Raw genomic sequence first — 15,280 nt, forward strand, 5'->3', positions numbered from 1 at the left:
CTTCCGTGGTATACAAATTTAATGATTTACTTTTTATGCAAAAGTTTTCTTAGTGGCAAACAAACTCCTAAATGTCTCTCAGGACCTTATTCACAACAGCGCCATTTTTGTTTTCACGTGAATGAAAATGAGGAAGTGAAGTATAGACTAACAGTCTCTTCTGTTGCATCCTTTGAATAAAGCTGTATAAAGTAGGCCTATTAAAACTGAAATTTCTTCTGCTGAATGATCCAAAACATTTTAAACAACTGAACAAATGATTGAAGAGAATGTAAGTCTATCCCTCACATCCTTGTTGCCATTTCAATGAAAAATGAAAGATGGCGGTGCAATGAATTACATTTTTGTTTTACAAAATAGATCGATCAGTAGTGCAATCAGGGCTTGGCTGTTTTATCCAACTGTATTTAGATCTGTTACCATGGTGCCTTACTTTACCCTAATGATTCAGGTAGCACAGAGAATCCTTTAATCTATGACCAAAAGATGAACTCAGCAGCTCTTTTACACCTAGGTTGAGAAAACATATACACACACATCACACTCTTTCACACCTGTCAGGATTTTCACCAATTCCTAGAATTTGAATCTACATAAATTAGCAGAATCGAGCATCCATGAAAAACTGTACTGGTTCCTTTTTTTTTTCTTTTTTTTTTCTCGCTATTAGCCAAAGCGTGAGACGGAGTTGTGAAATACCCTGCTTTAAGAGTCTTTGTTTCCGAATGCGTCTGCAAGTCGCCATGCACCTATTTGTGTGTGTTCCGCTGCATAAGCAAAAGTGCCTTTTTTTAAGAAGCCACAAAGCCCTTCAAAGAGGGAGAGAAAGGGAGTGAGAGAGAGAGAGAGAGAGAGAGAGAGAGAGAGAGAGAGAGAGAGAGAGAGAGAGAGAGAGAGAGGCCAGTGTGTTCCCAGAGATGGTTATCTTACCTGCCCTGTGTCTTTAGACAGACACACTGCTAAAAATACCCATAGGAAACGACCATCACAGCATCAAATCTGAACTTTCTCAAAGTGTGGTCAAACGTCAGACAACGGAGATTTGTTGTTTGTGCTCATGTGTGGGTTTGGATGGGGGGCTTTTCATCATTCAACTGTGAATGATAATGTGTGTTTGTGCTTTCATGCACATAGCCGCATGTGTGTGCATTTGCGTTGTGTGCATGTGTTGGTGTATACACACAGTTATGTTATATTTTTAGTTATTTAGTGTGTGTAGATGTGTGAATAACATTAACTTTCAATTGCTTTATGCCCCTCTTTAGGAAATCCAGTGCACAAGAAACCTCATCTAATTAAGTAAAGAACGAGAATTTCTACCATCCATGAGTTACACACATATGACTATTTGCCCTGTATACTTATGTGTGATTGCAAATGTGTAGTATAATAAAACTATATTATACATTATTTAACGGATTGTTCGCATTCTAGATGTTGATTGGCCAATATCCGTGCTTTATTCACAATATAAGCACAGCCATGACCTCTTCACTGAGTTACTATTTCTGTCACTGTGCAGCACCCATAGCTCAAGTCAAGTAAAGTCAAGTCAAGTGGTTTTTATTGTCGTTTCAACCATATACAGTTAGTACAGTACACAGCAAAACGAGACAACGTTCCTCCAGGACCATGGTGCTACATAAAAACAACAAAGGACCAACATAGGACCACATGAGACAACACAACGAAATAAAATACCTATATAAACTACCTATATATACCTATATAAAGTGCACGTGCAAACATGTGCAAAAAGTACAGGACAGTACAACAAATTACTGACAATGAACAGGACAATAGACACAGTGCAGCGCCGACCAGTACTCAGTAGTGCAAAAAGATGACAGTTTCTAAAAATGTAAACATAACATACTATGAGACAATGTTCTATGCACATAGCAGTTATTGAGGTAGCAGACAGTTATAAAGTGACAGTTATTAAAGTGCAACTCAGGACACGTGTGTGTCAAACCAGTCTCTGAGTATTGAGAAGTCTGATGGCTTGGGGGAAGAAGCTGTTACACAGTCTGGCCGTGAGGGCCCGAATGCTTCGGTACCTCTTGCCAGACAGGAGGAGGGTAAAGAGTTTGTGTGAGGGGTGTGTGGGGTCGTCCACAATGCTGGTTGCTTTGCGGATACAGTGTTTTTTGTAAATGTCTTTGATGGAGGGAAGAGAGACCCCAATGATCTTCTCAGCTGTCCTCACTATCCTCTGCAGGGCTTTGCGGTCCGAAACGGTGCAAGTCCCAAACCAGGCAGTGATGCAGCTGCTCAGGATGCTCTCAATAGTCCCTCTATAGAATGTAGTGAGGATGGGGGTTTGGAGATGTGCTTTCCTCAGCCTTCGAAGAAAGTAGAGACGCTGCTGGGCTTTCTTGGTGATAGAGCTGGTGTTGAGGGACCAGGTGAGGTTCTCCGCCAGGTGAACACCAAGGAATTTGGTGCTCTTGACGATCTCCACAGAGGAGCCGTTGATGTTCAGCGGAGTGTGTTCACCTTGTGCTCTCCTAAAGTCAACAACCATCTCTTTTGTTTTGTCGACATTCAGGGACAGGTTGTTGGCTCTACACCAGTTCGTCAGCCGCTGCACCTCCTCTCTGTATGCTGACTCGTTGTTCTTGCTGATGAGACCCACCACGGTCCTGTCATCGGCGAACTTGGTGATGTGATTCGAGCTGTGCATTGCTGCACAGTCGTGAGTCAGCAGAGTGAACAGCAGTGGACTGAGCACACAGCCCTGGGGGGCCCCAGTGCTCAGTGTGGTGGTGGTGGAGATGCTGTTCCCGATCCGGACTGACTGAGGTCTCCCAGTCAGGAAGTCCAGGATCCAGTTGCAGAGGGAGGTGTCCAGGCCCAGTAGGTTCAGCTTTCCAATCAGGTGCTGGGGAATGATTGTGTTGAATGCTGAGCTGAAATCTATGAACAGCATTCGAACGTATGAGTCCTTATTGTCTAGGTGGGTGAGGGCCAGATGGAGGGTTTTGGTGATGGCATCGTCCATTGAACGGTTTGAACGATACGCAAACTGCAGTGGGTCTAGTGAGGGGGGCAGCTGGGTCTTAATCTGCCTCATGACGAGCCTCTCGAAGCACTTCATGATGATGGGTGTAAGTGCGACGGGACGGTAGTCGTTGAGGCAGGACACTGGAGACTTCTTTGGCATGGGGATGATGGTGGTGGCCTTGAAGCACGTTGGAACAACGGCGCTGCTCAGAGAGATGTTGAAGATGTCGGTAAGAACATCTGCTAGCTGGTCTGCACATCCTCTGAGCACTCTGCCAGGAATGTTGTCTGGTCCAGCAGCCTTCCGTGGGTTGACTCTACGTAGAGTTTTCCTCACATCTGCCGTGGTAAGACAGAGCACCTGGTCGTTGGGAGGAGGGGTGGACTTCCTCACCATCACGTCGTTCTGCACTTCAAACCGAGCGTAGAAGTCGTTCAGCGCATCTGGAAGGGAGGCATCTTTGTCACAGGCAACTGATGTTGTCCTGTAGTTGGTGATGGCCTGGATGCCCTGCCACATGCGCCGCGTGTCACCGCTGTCCTGGAAGTGACTGTGGATTCTCTGGGCGTGTGCGCGCTTTGCCTCTCTGATTGCCCGTGACAGTTTGGCCCTAGCTGTTCTTAGGGCTGCCTTATCGCCTGCTCTGAAGGCGGAGTCTCGGGACCTCAGCAGCGTGCGCACCTCCGCAGTCATCCACGGCTTCTGGTTGGAGCGTGTGGTGATGGTCTTGGAGAAAGTGACATCATCAATGCACTTGCTGATGTAGCTGGTCACTGATGCTGTGTATTCCTCCAAGTTGGTAGAATCGCCATATGTTGCAGCCTCCCTGAACATGTGCCAGTCAGTACACTCAAAACAGTCCTGAAGAGCAGAGATGGCTCCTGCTGGCCAGGTTTTCACCTGCTTCTGAAGCGGTTTTGTGCATCTGACGAGCGGTCTGTATGCTGGAATTAACATAACAGAGATGTGGTCTGAGTAGCCGAGGTGGGGGCGGGGCTCCGCGCGTGCAGCGCCTGGGATGTTTGTGTAAACAAGATCAAGCGCGTTACGCCCCTCTCGTTGCAAAGTCCACATACTGATGGAATTTAGGGAGCACTGTCTTGAGATTTGCATGGTTGAAATCTCCGGCGACAATAAACAGTCCGTCGGGGTGAGCGTTCTGCAGTTCGCTCATAGCCCCATACAGTTCACAGAGCGCTTCCTTAGCGTTAGCGCTGGGGAATGTAAACTCGGTTATGCAAACAGTGGTGAATTCCGTGGTAGATAAAAAGGTCTGCATCTAACAGTCACAAGCTCCAACAGCGATGAACAGTAACTAGAGACTAGCATAGAGTTCTTGCACCATTCCGTGTTGATGTAAACACACAAGCCACCACCGCGAGTCTTACCGCAGAGAGCTGTATTTCTGTCGGCACGAAACGAGGCGAGCCCGTCTAGCTGAATGGCGGCATCCGGAACTCTGTCGCTGAGCCACGTCTCCGTGAAAACAAAGATGCAGCAGTCTCTAAACTCACGCTGCGTAGCCTGCTGGAGTCGGATATAGTCCAGTTTATTGTCCAGGGAGCAAACATTTGAGAGCAGGATAGACGGGAGAGCCGGCCGGCTAGGGTTTGTTTTTAGCCTAGCATGGACCCCCACCCTCTTTCCGCGCTTCCGCTTTCTCGCACACTGCTTACGACGTCCTCTCCCCCGGCCACCGGCATCAGGCGACGCCGAGGGCTGGAGGCCTGGTCTCCGCAGCAAGCCGAGTACGCGTAGCGCCTCCTGCAGGTCATCATGCAGCTTGGTTTTTGCATGAGTCTTATATTTGAGTAGTGTCTGGCGATGGTAGACACGAACACTGGTTGCTCCGATGTCCATGTGTTGCAAATGTCGGGCTTTTTTAACAAAAATAGCACCATTGTGGATCCGGAGTGGCCGCGGCGTGCTACCGCGCCGCCATCTTGGATCACTAGCTGATCATTATATTAGTTTATATTAGTATATTAGATATTATTGTTATAAAAGGCACTGGCAATTTTGTGGCTGGTAAGCTCTCCTCATTCGTATGTATGGTATCCATAAATGGTGACTTTCTGACGTAACACGCTAGTTGACTGTTACATTCTGTACCATGGTAAAAGTGTGGAGGTTGTTATCATGGTATTGAATATCTCTAGCATTGTATCGTGTCATTCAAAATTTTACCACTTTAGCGCTGACCTTTTCATGAATTAACCAATAATTACCAGGCAATCCACTTATAAGCCATTTCTTTTTATTCATAAATATTTACCTTATTGTTTCCGAACACTTCCGACCACAGTTTGTGTACTAATTCAGATTCACCAAGAACATCAAAAACATGTCCATTTATTACTTTCTGCTATGAATGGATCAAAGCAATTGATAAGACCTTTTCTCTTCTCCAAATACAAGTTTACCATTGCCTGACAAACCTGCAAAATCGTCCCTCTGTGATGCTTTCTGCTACGTTTGTCATGTTGAGGGCTCAGCGGTGCTAATCACTAGTTGAAGCACTGACACAAGTCATGTGAGAGCCCCTTAACTGAAGAAAGGAATTACACCTGTGAAACACACACTAACACACACACAATGCACTTGTTTCCACATATATTTTTACTTCAGCCACAACAGTTGTATGTTTAAACATGAGCAACGCAATAGTTGTTTGCTACCATCTACACACAGGTGCCCACATCTATGGGTGTGCTCCATCTGAATCAAGATAAGATCTGAGAGTATTTTTGTAAACAGATGATGTTTAAAACTCTTCCCACCTTTGCTTTTGATTATGCCAGTGCACATTGTGTAATTATATCTCTCTCATCTTTTTCTTGCCTTTGCTCTCCCATTTATGGTTTACAATAATTAAATACAACATTTTTAGGCAGTGTACACATCTGTATTTTCTCAGATCCTGATATAAATTACATGTTATTGAAAATTCACTCAATAAAAAGTCAGAAAACTCTAACAAGGAAAACAGAATTACTGAGTACATTTAGTTTCTAGTGTTCTTGGTTTGCTAGAGTTCGACTGTAGGTGATTTAGAAAACACCCAGAACGTGGTGGCACCATGATTCATAATGACAAGCAATAGCAAGACTCTGCGATACGCTGCGACAACAATATCACATGAAGAACTTAACCAAGTTGTTTACATCAATACTCTCTCCCACCTATCAGACCAACTTCACATCCTTTCTGTACAACACTTCAGAAAGTCAACACTATCTTTGAGGAGCTAATTTGCAGTCCAGCTGTTTGTCTCTTTAAACAGTACTTATCTTAAAAAACACCAAAAAAACCAGCACTGAATGAAAATTAAAATTTGAACATGTGCTTTATTCCTGACAGTTTGATACTGCTATGTTGTGATTGGTAATTCTTTAGCTGAGTAAAGCACTTGAGGGTAGGGAAACAAGGCTGGAATACAGAGGTAAGGAGGAAACTTTGGATTTCAGGAAGAAGGATGCATTGAATACAATCTTAGTGAAACGAGCAGCTCACTGCTGAAAGAGTAAGCAGAGTCCATTGATAGACAGAAAGAAAAACAGCACAAAAAAATCCTCAGAAGAAAGAGAGAGAGCAAGAGAGAGAGAGAGAGAGAGAGAGAGAGAGAGAGAGAGAGAGTGTAAATATCTGATTTTGAAAGGGACAGGCCATCTCCCTCTTTGTCACTCTCAGATAGAAACACACACAAATGTCACACCTCAACAGCAAACCACCTAATCCCTCTGAAATCTACCACATTGCGACAGCATCATCTGTTAAAGAAGCAATCTGATTGACAGTGTGAAACAGAGCTGTCAGTCAGATTAAGTGATTTAGACGTATATCATCACGAGAGAAAGACAGCAGTTTACACATGCTGTGAAGATGATGCGAGGTAGGCTTTCATGTTTGTGTCTGTGTGCATGGCCTAGGAAATATTTATACTAGTGTGCATTTTGATCAATGTTTGTGTGGGTGTGTGACAAATGCTTGTTTACATCCCATTGAAGTCGACCTGTTGGTATTAATTTTCTTATTGCAACTTACAGCGCAAATGACAACTGGATGAATCACAAAAATCTTGCTTCCACTCATTTTTTTTTTGACACTATAATTTTTGTCAAATTGAAAATAAAGTGATTAAACGGACAACATCCAATGCTTGATCCTTAAAAAAGATTGACCTTTTTTTTCATTCCATGTAGTTTCGGTGTTTGTAATTTTAAATGGCTCTTGCCACCATGTTAGCAGGTAGCTGAAATGTCCAAGACTTTGGTCTGTGTTTGAATCAATTGAGTCAGTGAGAAGATGAACATGTCCACCTTTCAGAACGGGGTGGGATAGATATGCATGTGGATATGCAGGATTTTGTAAGAATAAAGAAAGCAGTGTAGGTCTGACATACATTGATTTTGAGGTTAAGATTCTGATTTATAATTGGATGTCTGATGCATTGCAGAATGCCCTGATAAAAACCAAAAATGGCACAATACAGCACATAATAGCCAACGCTAAGATTTTCTTGAGTTTCAGTATGATACTATTATGGTTTAATACTGTATATTCTTTAAAGAATCTGATGATTACATGACTAAACCCTAGGGCAGGAAAACTTACTTTAATTGGTCATGCAGCTACTTTGTTTATTCTTAATTTTATTTTTCAGGCTTGCTTTTGTTTTTTCTGATGTCATTTATCAGTGGCTTTGACAGTAGCTTTAAGTGATTGCGTGGAGAGGTGCAGCGTGGGTGTGTGATTCTACACCTTTTTCACTGAGTTTAGTAATAGGGATTTTCACATCTTCATCATACAATATGCCACACCATTTCCTCAATTTGCCTTTGAACTTAAAAGACAACATTAGGGGGTTTAATCCAAATTCAGTTTTGATATGAAAAGCTAAATAATCATCTTTAAAACTGATGATGGAAAGTACCCTCTTTTAAAGAGATTTAACTAGATATATTAACTCTATATTTCATTTGAAGAAGAATAATGAAATATAACTAATCCAAAATATGACAATAATGAAATAACAATTCCATGATGATAAGAAACAATTAGCTCAGTTTTTACTGTGGTTAAAAACATGTGAGATGTTCATATTGCCAAAACACATCTAATATACTCTTTCATTTAGTTCTATTCTGCAAAACTATAGTAAATAAATAATTCATATATAAACATTTTGCAGAATAGAACATTATGTAGCATTAGTTTACATGATTTTGAGTTAAATATTTATTTTACATTTATGCATATCCTTAAACTCTATGGATTGAACGATAGGAACAGTGACAGTTAATATTGATAGTTATTGAACATGATCAGGGCCATTAGCTAATGGGGTGAAAATTGGAAATGATTCTAGGAGCCCACAGATCCAGGGTGCCCATAACAAATTTTAAATACATTTTTAATATGAAAGGGGCCCTGAATTCCTTGCTAAGGCTCTGAACATGATAGTATCATCTCGTCACTTTACACATTTAGGAAGTCTTATTGTCTTAATATTTCATATTAACAACTCATTTCAAGAGACTAGCTGAAGAAGCCACAATATTGTTTAATGGCAAGATCAATTGATTATTAGTTTATCTCGTGCTTTGTGGCTGTGATGATTTGAACCACAGCTGTAGATATGATGAAGAGTGAACTGATAAAGCATGTATTGTATGTAGATTATCTCATTATTTAAACAAACTGAAGAAAGTTATGCTCTCGCTTTCAGAAACACTCGAACATCCTCAGTTCAGAGTCAGAGTTAGGCCTACAAAAGAGAGGGAAACACAATCGCAAAGAAAATGTTTCAACTGCTGAAAAGATAAAGAAAATTTTAAGTGCTGCCTTTATTTTTGTTTGCTTTATCCTCAAACCCACACAGACAAAACAGAGGACCCTGAGAAGTATCAGATGACATTTGTTTGCGAGGCTTGTGGTTGTGGACATCATTCAGAAATTACTCTTAATCAGGCATTTTTGTACAGTCCCTTAAAACTGAATTTTCCATGGCAGCCCACATCACGTATGTGGTTGAATATCTGCTCGTGAAAATTGCTACAATTCAAGCAAGACTTGCTGAAGTCAGCTGTGCTGTTGTATCTTATCTTATCATCTGATGCAGGCTTGCACTGAAGCTCTCACCCTCTTGCTGTCCAGAACCCTGCTAAAATCTTTTGTGTGTGTGTGGAGATCAACAAGTTATTATAACACCATGATATAGAACCTTACCTATTGTATTGATTGTCATAAACAATTAATCTTCTATTTCATTCTTTTTATTATTATTATTATTATTATTATTTTTTTTTTTTACAAAACTACAACTTTAATAAAAAAAAGTTGTATTGAAATGTTAGACCAGAGTTGGACCTGATAGTGACGGAAAAGCACCCAGCTGTCCAACATATATTGGTTTAAAAAGCATTTTAGATAGACGTCTCATAATGTTGGATGAGAAAATGCCCAGCAGGTGCAGAGTTGTAATCTAGACAAAGTGGGACTACTTGAAGAAGCTTTAAGACAGTTAAAAAAAAATTGTCATTACATTATTCTTGCATTTCTATTCATGCTATTTCATAGTCCTGTTGACTTTACTATTATTCTAAAATGTGGAAAATAGTCATAATAAGGAATGAGTTTCTGTGTGTCCGCACATTTGATTATTGTTTATGTGACTGCCATTTAGGCAATATTTCTAAAAATGTCAGAAATGAGTCAGACAATGTCTTAATTCAAATTTTAATTCTGTAAGGTTTCTGTTAGGGACAACATTAGGGATAAGTTATAGTTATTGAAAGTTGTGTAAGAACAATAGGAGGTCCTATCAACTGGGGTCAAGCTTGGGTGTGTGCGTGTGTTTGTCAGTGTACTGTTGTTTTGCTGCATAAACAGGCCTTAAAGTTCTCAGCAGGGTTTCATTCCTCAAGGCCTGTGTGTTAGTATTAGACAGTGAGAAGCAGCAATATAAATGTCAGATTGAAGGAGAGGAAGTTATCACCAGGGAGACCTAAAAAACCCTTGGATCGGTGGATTTCATCAAATACACTTTTGTTTGTATACAAACATTACGCAAACATGCACACTGAGGCATTTTACAATGTTGCATAAGATTCTAACTGCACACACACACACACACACACACTTTCTGAACATGCTGCCAATGAACGCTTCACCAGCTGCATGGTTGTTTCGGTGCTGTGGTCAGCCGTTCAGTGTGTGAGTGTGTGAGTCTGTGTATACACGCACACACATATGTGTGTGTATGTGCACAGGTGTGTGTGAAGAATTTTAGTTTGATGCCATTTTCCATCACCTACATTTTTGGTTTAGCTTTCCTCCTTTGTTACCAAGCAGTGGGATGCATCGTTTTGTTAACCATAAATTAAAAAGCTGAAATAAAAAAAAAATTATCTGTTCTGTTTACATATAGAGCTAACACTTCTGAAACTGAATGCTTTGAAAGCAAATTTGAAACTTCTGCACACTTATATATATAACTGTATATATTCAGCCCTTTTTGTGTATGTGGGGGTTTCACACCTTTTTTCACTCTTGTTCTTAAATGTCTTAAAATCTTCAAAGACATTGAAATCATGACTTATACCTTCAGCCTCCTGAAACCTTAAAAATCAAAGAGATTTTCTTTCCCCATGTACTCACAAAGCTTTTCCATTCAGAATGATTTTAAAATAATCCAGTGCCTTTGTTTGATAGGTATCTAGATACCGTCTATAGACATTTTCAACTGGGTTATTATAGATGATGAAAGAAAAATGTGTTTCTTTGTGTGTATGACTGAAAAAAAACATGCTCAGCATTAGTTACCTATCTAACTTAAATTTATCATCTTATGTGCTGCCATTTTTTTCCTGTGACAGAAAAGTTTTTGCGTGGCTGTGCTTCTTTTTTGAATTTTTATATACAGGTAATTATTTAATTAGCAATTCATGTTTTATCCAAGCAATATTTACCTTAAATGTAAAAAATACTTTTCCTAAATATCATGTACAAATTCTTTGTGATTTTTTACCTGAGCTCAGATAATGTTTTTTCTGTTAAAGGAGTTTTAGTATCACTCATTTGACAAAATATGCAAAGTTATGAATTTATTTTATGTAACTAATTTATTAAATTATTGTTTTATTTTAAAATGAATTATTGGATGATGACATGCAAAACCTTGAGCCGCAACTAGTGGAAAACAAAGACTAATTCAAATTGGCCCATTTCAATGATTAATCAAATGCTGATTATTTTGTTTATTTTATATCATAGAGTATTAGCATCAGATATAATGTCTTTAATGAAATGTGTACATTTATGTAATTAGTTTTTGCAAATGTCATCAATTTATCTCAGCTCATGTGTGTCTGTATAATGTCTCTTTGAAAGATTTTCAGGTTTCCTCCTCTTCTCTCTCTTTCGTTCTTTCTCTTGCATTCTGTCTTTTTTTGTCCTGTCACAGCACTCTTGTGTTCATCTCGAGGATTTCCTTAGTGGAACCTTGAGGTTTTATTCTAGTTTAAAGTGCAAAATTCTGTGATGGAGGTTTTAAGAGAGGAACAGAGACAGAACCACTGAGTCCAAACACTACTTATGCTATCTATAAGATTAAAAAAAAATAATAATAGAAGAATGATGCCAATGAAGTAACTTCATAAAATAGAAGTGCTCATTGTTGTGGTTGTAACAAATGCAAAATTATGAGGGTAAAATAGCCTAGAATTACATGCAAACATGTCAGTCTCCATTTGTGAAAATCCCTCATATCGGGGTCATGATGAAGGCAGTTTGTCTTCCGATACACATTGGTTTTTTATGTATTTAAATAAAAGGGTTTTACCACTGGAGACTGACTGCCTTGAGTGTATTTTACCCTCATAATTTTCAGAGTTTTAGGTTTTTTGTTATAATAATGACATAAAAGAAGGCATCATTTCTTGACTAAAATGGAGCATAATGAATGACACCTTATCTATAGATATAGATAGTTTTGATTATTTAGAAGTCTATGGAAAATTGTTGATAAACTCTGGTGTTTCTTTCCCTCTTTTTCTCCAATGTTTCCCTCTCATTGGTCACAACCTGCAGTTTCTTTAGCTGTATATCACAAATTCCAAAACTTGCATATTAAAAGCAGATTAAGAAAATAAAAAAGGAAAAAGAAAGAATCACAAAAACTACAATGGTAGTTTATTTTAATAACCTTGTATTCCGAATAAGAAATGTCTTTAATCATTATGGTACCATTATGAATGTATGTGCATTTTTATAATTTGTTAAAATAGTATCCCCTTTTAGAGAATTTTGGCATTTTTTGCAGATAAGTTTTCTAAACACTGCAAAACATTTATAAAGTTTAAAAATCATACTGCTGAATCATCTGCAGAAGGAGGATTCTTTTCAGTAATCCTGCCACTTTTCAGACCTAAATACTGAAGTTGTGGTTTAGTTTTATGTAATTTTCCTCGATCAACAGAACATCAAAGATAAACATTTACGACATATCACAGCTTACATCTAAGTTACAGTCAATCAGCAACATATAGGTAAGAGATAGTATCTTCATTTCTTGAAGCCTGTATGACTGCAATCACACAACTGCAGTTGCACGATCATAGTGCAAAAATGGTACATTTCGATATTTATTTATTCAGTTTTAGCCTTGATAATGGTTTTTTTTTGCAGCAATATTTGTATGGATATTTCAGTGTTTTATGCAAATCTACTGCGTTGGTAAGTACCTTGTAATAACTGCAAATAGTTTGTAATGTGTTGTAATTCTAATTTTAAATTACATAGACATTTTCTGTCTAAAGATGCATAATCTTTGTGTGATGCCAAGATTGTCAAACTCATGGGATGGGACACTTTCTGCAGACTTCACTCATAGCCCACAATAAATATTTAGGATGGTTCTTTGATAAATATTTTCATCACTTTCTCTGCACTTTGGATGGAACGATAATGTATGAACGGAGATGAGAAACCCTTTTTGTCAGTATCAGCATGTGGTTAAGGTGAACAGATTGCAGAGAAAAGAAAAAGAGACTATTTGCTCTTAATCAGCTTGCGGTTTCACAGATGAAGAAAGAGAATGAGAGGCTTTTGTCTATGTGGACATGTTTGTCTTCATTTGGAGTGTTTGTTTGTGTGTGCATGTGAACATGCTGGTACCAGTGTAATTTCAGAGAGAGAGATTGCTTTTGAGATTGCAAGCCTTGTGTGTGTGTGAGAGGCCTGCATGAAGGAACCCCTCATGGAGATGCAAGTTATGTTGAGATATGGGTATGAGTGTGCTTGTTACAGTAGTTTTAATAAACACATATACTTACCATAATAAAATTACTGAAAAATGTGCAATAGTTACTGCAATAGTTTGCAGTTGAAGAAACGAGAATAAGGTGGGAGTTGGTCGGAGAGATATATGGTTATAGTATAAATATATTACTTAAGGCTTTTTCAGTGTAAAACAAGAGGAAATTCACTTGAGTTCTGTGAACATCAAACAAAAATGTGATTCTTTACAGCCAATCTTTGAGGGTCTTTCTGCCTGTCAATTATTTTGTGCGTTCACATGGCAGCCCATATATGTGCAGCAGGAAGCTGAGAGCATAGAAGTTAAAGCAGATCATTCAAGTAAACCTGCATATATCTAGCTTCATAAGCAGTTGCCATGGCTAAGTGGTGCGAGAACGGTATTTTACTATCCTTGCAATTAACAACTTTGACAACATTGTGATGATGCACTGCTGCTCTCATGCTCCAAAGTTTCAGAACCACTAACATCACTTACAGCACATTTAGCATATTTAACCTCATGTTTAGATTATTGTTATGTTATGCAATACATCCTTTCACACATTCACACCTTCTCTCTTGAATACACACTCACTTTACAACTGGGGAACCACACAGCATGTGCACTCTGTCGCACAGGTTCCCCGTTTACACCTGGTATTAAGTTGCGTCTCGGGTGATCCGATCACATGTGGTCAGGTGAGACACATTGCTGTTTACACCTGGTCAATTATATGCATCTCCTGGGACCACTTTTGTTTGGATTTCAAGGGGAGGGTCTCTGATTTCATGACAACATACAATATATTACAATGTCAGAGTGTTACTGCATCATAATAAACAGCGAAATAGTCAGGAAAAAATCGCAAACAAAACTGGCCTGATGTTTCTTCCAGATGCAGTTGAAATTTTATCTAAGCACAAATGCAACATTTCGAGCAAAATGATCCATTGATTTAGTGGAGTACCTGTGTTAGTTGGGCTTCAGATGTGTGTGCACTTCTCATCTGCAACACTGCATGTTGACATCAGACAAACTGAAGACGATTTCTGAAGTTCTTGTGTTTGTATATGTATTCGCTTTTTCAAATGTATAGATCGGACAGTTATTTCCTTTTAAAGCAGCTCGTAACCAGCAAAATCTTAATTGATTGTCAGGTTTTACTGCTGCCAGGGCGCATCCAGGACAGATTAATGTTTACACCTCAAATGTGATGTGGTATCATGCATTAATGACTATCTCTGAATGTGTTTTTTTGTGATACGATCACAAAACATTTTAGACCCATTTAGACCTGCATTTAGCACTGACCACTTGTGACTGAATCACCCGAAACGCATCTTAATACCAGGTGGAAACAGGGTCAGAGTTTCCTTTAGTGCTCCAAACCAAGACACACCTCAGACATGACACAGTGACTCACAGTGACACAGAAACATACAAGTAGGCACACACACTTGCTCTTTTTACTCTAATAACTGCACACACTAGGATTTGTTAGGGATTTAACAATTCTACTTCCGATTCTGATTCCACTGAACAATTTCGTTTTCTGAACATTTCAATTATCAATTGCTTTATTACTTTTGAAGATCCACTCCCCCAAATATATATATATTTTTTCCTAACTACATACTAAACAATACTTATTTATTCAGTATGTGGTATATGGACAGAGTGCAGTACATTGCATATTGTATGTTTCTAAAAATGTTACGCTTTATTTAAAATTAATTGTAGGCTGTCCAATGAATACATGTGCATACAGTTCGGTTTATTGCAAAAGTTTACCCTCTGGTTCTGAGTGTTGTTGAACGAGCATTTGAAGCAAGCTGTCTGCTAAAATGTACTGTTTATTTAAGCATATAATTTCAATGAATAACACTCTAAATAACAGCGATAATAACACACTGATTCTTAAAATTCTTAAAAAAAAACATGTCCTGTATACACAATTACTCTTTATGTTAAAA

The 15,280-nt window shown here is 39.0% G+C and overlaps 1 protein-coding gene across 4 annotated transcripts in view; it reads left to right on the forward strand.

Moving 5' to 3' along the window:
- LOC127655715 (nuclear receptor ROR-alpha A-like) overlaps positions 1-15,280 on the forward strand; it is a 42,237-nt gene that overhangs the window by 11,482 nt on the left and 15,475 nt on the right. The window contains exon 1 of one of the 4 annotated variants that reach the window (XM_052143666.1): positions 6,734-6,899. The exons of the other annotated variants lie outside the window; for them this stretch is intronic. Within the exon in view, the coding sequence (XP_051999626.1) occupies positions 6,890-6,899 (10 nt within the window). The 5' untranslated portion in view covers positions 6,734-6,889. Of the gene's footprint in view, positions 1-6,733; positions 6,900-15,280 lie in introns of those variants that run through there. 4 annotated transcript variants of the gene reach the window in all.

The sequence above is a fragment of the Xyrauchen texanus genome, chromosome 15 (genome assembly GCF_025860055.1).
Source record: "Xyrauchen texanus isolate HMW12.3.18 chromosome 15, RBS_HiC_50CHRs, whole genome shotgun sequence".
NCBI classification, from domain to species: Eukaryota; Metazoa; Chordata; class Actinopteri; order Cypriniformes; family Catostomidae; genus Xyrauchen; species Xyrauchen texanus.